The 3,557-nt window shown below is 41.1% G+C and overlaps 1 protein-coding gene across 1 annotated transcript in view; it reads right to left on the bottom strand.

Moving 5' to 3' along the window:
- Positions 1 to 222: 222 nt before the first annotated feature.
- The window catches only part of LOC119267489 (protein IWS1 homolog A), a 5,210-nt gene continuing 1,875 nt past the window's right edge, over positions 223 to 3,557 (bottom strand). The window contains exons 4-8 of the mRNA XM_037548875.1: positions 3,256 to 3,415; positions 2,545 to 2,957; positions 1,811 to 2,296; positions 1,125 to 1,206; positions 223 to 683 (exon numbers count right to left, since the gene is read on the bottom strand). Coding sequence (XP_037404772.1) covers positions 542 to 683; positions 1,125 to 1,206; positions 1,811 to 2,296; positions 2,545 to 2,957; positions 3,256 to 3,415 — 1,283 coding nt within the window. The 3' untranslated portion in view covers positions 223 to 541. The remainder of the gene's footprint in view (positions 684 to 1,124; positions 1,207 to 1,810; positions 2,297 to 2,544; positions 2,958 to 3,255; positions 3,416 to 3,557) is intronic.

Below are 3,557 nucleotides of genomic sequence, written 5' to 3'. Positions count from 1 at the left end.
TGCATGTGTCAGAAACAGCAGGTAGCGCCCATATTGTTCACCAAAAGGATGGTGTATATTTAGTCTGAATCCGACCATGCTGTGAAAGTAGGCATCCGCTGCGTATCTGCATGCGCGCCTAAGTTTTCCTAAAGCGATATCGTCAGCCCATGCGGTTGCTTTTCACGAACCAAGTGTTTTGTCTCTAACCTCACCGTGCATGTGCAGAAAGACACGAGATAGTATGTACAGCGTGAGAATTCTGGAACAAGATGACCATTCAGTTAACTCAGCAGGATTCCTACCGACCACGCAGCAAGCGCGGTTTTAGCTCGTCTTGTGTTCTGAATCGGGAAGAACAAACCACTACTAACTAATGGAGTACAACACAAAATGCTACAGCTTGCGTGAAAGAAAAGCTACAACGTACAGCTGCTTGGTGAACAGGTCCTTGTCCGAGGTGATATTCAGGTGTAGCCAGTTCAGCTGCAACGGGTGCTTGGAAAGAGACCGTTTGCTCAATCAATGGCTTCATTATCAGATGGAAGGTTACGGGGGCTTATTATACCTTCTTGAAGAATGACATTATGTTCTTTCCTTGCTTGGGGGCAGCCTTGGCAGGTTTCTTGCCGCCTGCTGTTTTACTTGGAGCATTGTTCCTGTCAGTGTTAGCTGCTGGCTGTGGCTTGCTTGGAAGAGTTGGCCTGGCACAAAACGGAAATTGGTTGATTTGTCAGTGGGATGGATAAGAACCGGTGCATTAGCTCAGGTTAACAACAGATCAAACAAAGCGATAGATGTGTGAGAGCTTCAATGTGCAAAATATACGTTGTTGTGACATCCGATGTACTTATTCTTCTCACTGATAAACTAGATGGGTAAGGCTCCTGTTAGAGGTCTGAATTTGTGTTTTTCTTTCTATTGTGCATGATAGATGGTCAGTGGCATAATGGAGACTACACACTAAATCAATTCATATTCCTTGATGGGCTCTGATGCCCTATGAACTAAAGAAGAGGACAGTTCCTAAAGATAACTGCTTCAGTACCAACAGCAACAGCGTGTGGCGTCAAACTATAAGGTGAAATGAGCACATAAAGTTATCAAGAATTTCACAAAGTACAGAATGAAAAACAGCACATTACCTGTTAGTGGCATCAGTATTGGTAACATTTTTCTCTGCCTTGTCACTTGCAGGAGCTTCGCCCTCCCAGACAACCTCAGTTACTAAAATAGAATATGAGCAAAGCTTCAGGGATTTACAAATCACGGGAATTCAAAGCAGATGGAAGAATTGAGCAAAAGAAATAGCTAAAAAAGCTATGATGCAAGCCACGGAATTAATTGACAAAAAATGCTCTGTGACATCTTCAATTAAATTCGCAGACTTCGCACATATGCATTACAATATTAGATGCACAATCTTATACTTGAGGTAAAAAGACTATTGACCACAAATAAGACAAGTTTTTTTTTATGTTCATAAATAAGACAAGTTGCTTACACAAAATGTCCAGTTGGTTGATAAGCTTCTACATTTGAACATGTTGTCAACAACAACTAACATGCAGTTGTTTACAAAAAAATAGGGTACGCGGTACAATTGCAGTAAGGGGAATTTAAGTTTTCAAGGCATTTCTATCTTTTGCTTATTTAGGAGCCAGTGAAACTAAGTACTCCCTCCGTCCCAAAATAAGTAACTCCACTTTGTACTAGCTTTAGTACAAAGTTAGTACAAAGTTGAGTCACTTTTTTGGGACGGAGGGAGTAAATGATATAAGCATGGCAGAGCAATGCATGACATGTTTCACGGGATAGAGTTTAACTCTACCTTCTCTGCCCCGCTCATCTATACGTGTCTTCAAAACCTTCCTTCTTTTAGGTGAGGTGGAAGTTGTCTCAGCAGCCTGATCCTTCTTGTTTGGTGAATCTTTGGCCTTTTCTTTTAAGGTAATCCCAGAACCATTGGTAGCACTGTCACTTCTGGTTTTACATTCAGAGGTAAGGTCAGAATCGATCCTTTTTGTGAAGCCTTTCACATCGCTCGTTGTATCCTGTTTGCTTTCCACTTTCTTCTGTTCTGATATATTGTCTTGTGCAGCTTCAGTGACAGGATTTCTGGCACACTGTTTTGGTGGCTCTGGAGATGCAATGGCTACAAAATCGTCATCATCGTCATCGTCTGAACAATCAAAGATCGCTCTTCTCTTTCTGTTGCTTGCACCATTAGAGGCCCGCTTGTAGTGTGCACCTTTTTCATCATCGCTGCTATCAGCGTCTGCTTCTTCTTTTGCACATATCTGTGCATCGGCTGTAACTGGAAATACTTACAGCATGTCAATTTCATCAGCAATGTGGCTAGTTTCTTATCAGAAGCTTGTGATTTAGTTTTTGATGCAGCAAGTCAGGGAAAAGGTTTCTTAATTGTTCGTACCAAGAAAAGAGCAACAGATTTAGTAGCATATACGGCAGCTGATGAGACATGACTAGATATATGCACTTGGAATCAACATGCAAGAAAGTAAAGCAACATGCATTAAAAGATGAGGTTTTGTGAGACAATACCAGCAACACTTGGTAGATCTGTAGCTTTAGTGACAGCTGGAGCCTTGGGTTTTGCTGATGCACGACCCCACATGGTAGCCAGGGATGCACCATTACTGGGCAGGGTCTTCCCGTTCTGAGCTTTGGTTTTATTTGCATGCACAGCGACTGATGGCTCTTTGACAGCCGGAGCATTAACAGTTTTATCCAAGACCGAGGCATTATCCTTTTCAGCTTTAATGCTCGTTCCTTTCACTGGATCGGATGGTCCAGGTAGATCTTGCTGTCGAACAATAGAAGATTGTTCTTTTGGAGCACTACTAGGTTTTGCCACTGCAGGTGCTACAACACTATTTGTAGGCTTTGGGGGCATTGAGTTCACATGCTTCCCTGTGGTAGTTCGCTTGACAAAAGAATTCCTTACACCACAAAACCTGTGCAAGAATTCAGAAGCAACCAAATTAAGAACCCCAATAAGGGAAGGGTATCATATAACATTAACATGCTTTTCTAATGCATATTGAGAAAAATATTGAGATGCTTAAAACACAAAATGTGATTCAGAAAATACTATTTAATATATTTTTCTCTATAACATATCCCACATGTCTCTCTCACACATTCTATACTAATCACATTTGATCATGTCTTCTCTTACAAATCCTTTGTAAGGATGTCTACACATGGTTTTTTTTGGGGGGGGGCAAAGCAAGGGGGTAAAATGAGCAATACCTATTATCTCTCAAACAATTTTCTTCATCAAATGGCTGGTTGAAAAGCTCCTCTGCCTGCACAAATTCAGGATTCCAAAGTACAGCAGTGTCTTTTGGAATACAAGCCTGTATGCTGTAAACCTGAACTGAACAAGAATCCTTAAATGCCCGCCTTGCTTCTGCATCATACAAAGAAAACTGTTTAGAAGGAAGGATGGCTCTTAAAACCAACATATTACTAGAGTGCGGAGAGGTAAGGTAAATACTCTATATTTTTATTCTGAACTCCAACAAACATGATCACCTTAATCATAAACAGAA

This window comes from Triticum dicoccoides, chromosome 3A (genome assembly GCF_002162155.2).
Source record: "Triticum dicoccoides isolate Atlit2015 ecotype Zavitan chromosome 3A, WEW_v2.0, whole genome shotgun sequence".
Taxonomy (NCBI): domain Eukaryota; kingdom Viridiplantae; phylum Streptophyta; class Magnoliopsida; order Poales; family Poaceae; genus Triticum; species Triticum dicoccoides.
Note: the sequence above shows the minus strand (reverse complement) of the source record. Positions and strands in the feature narration are given on the sequence as shown.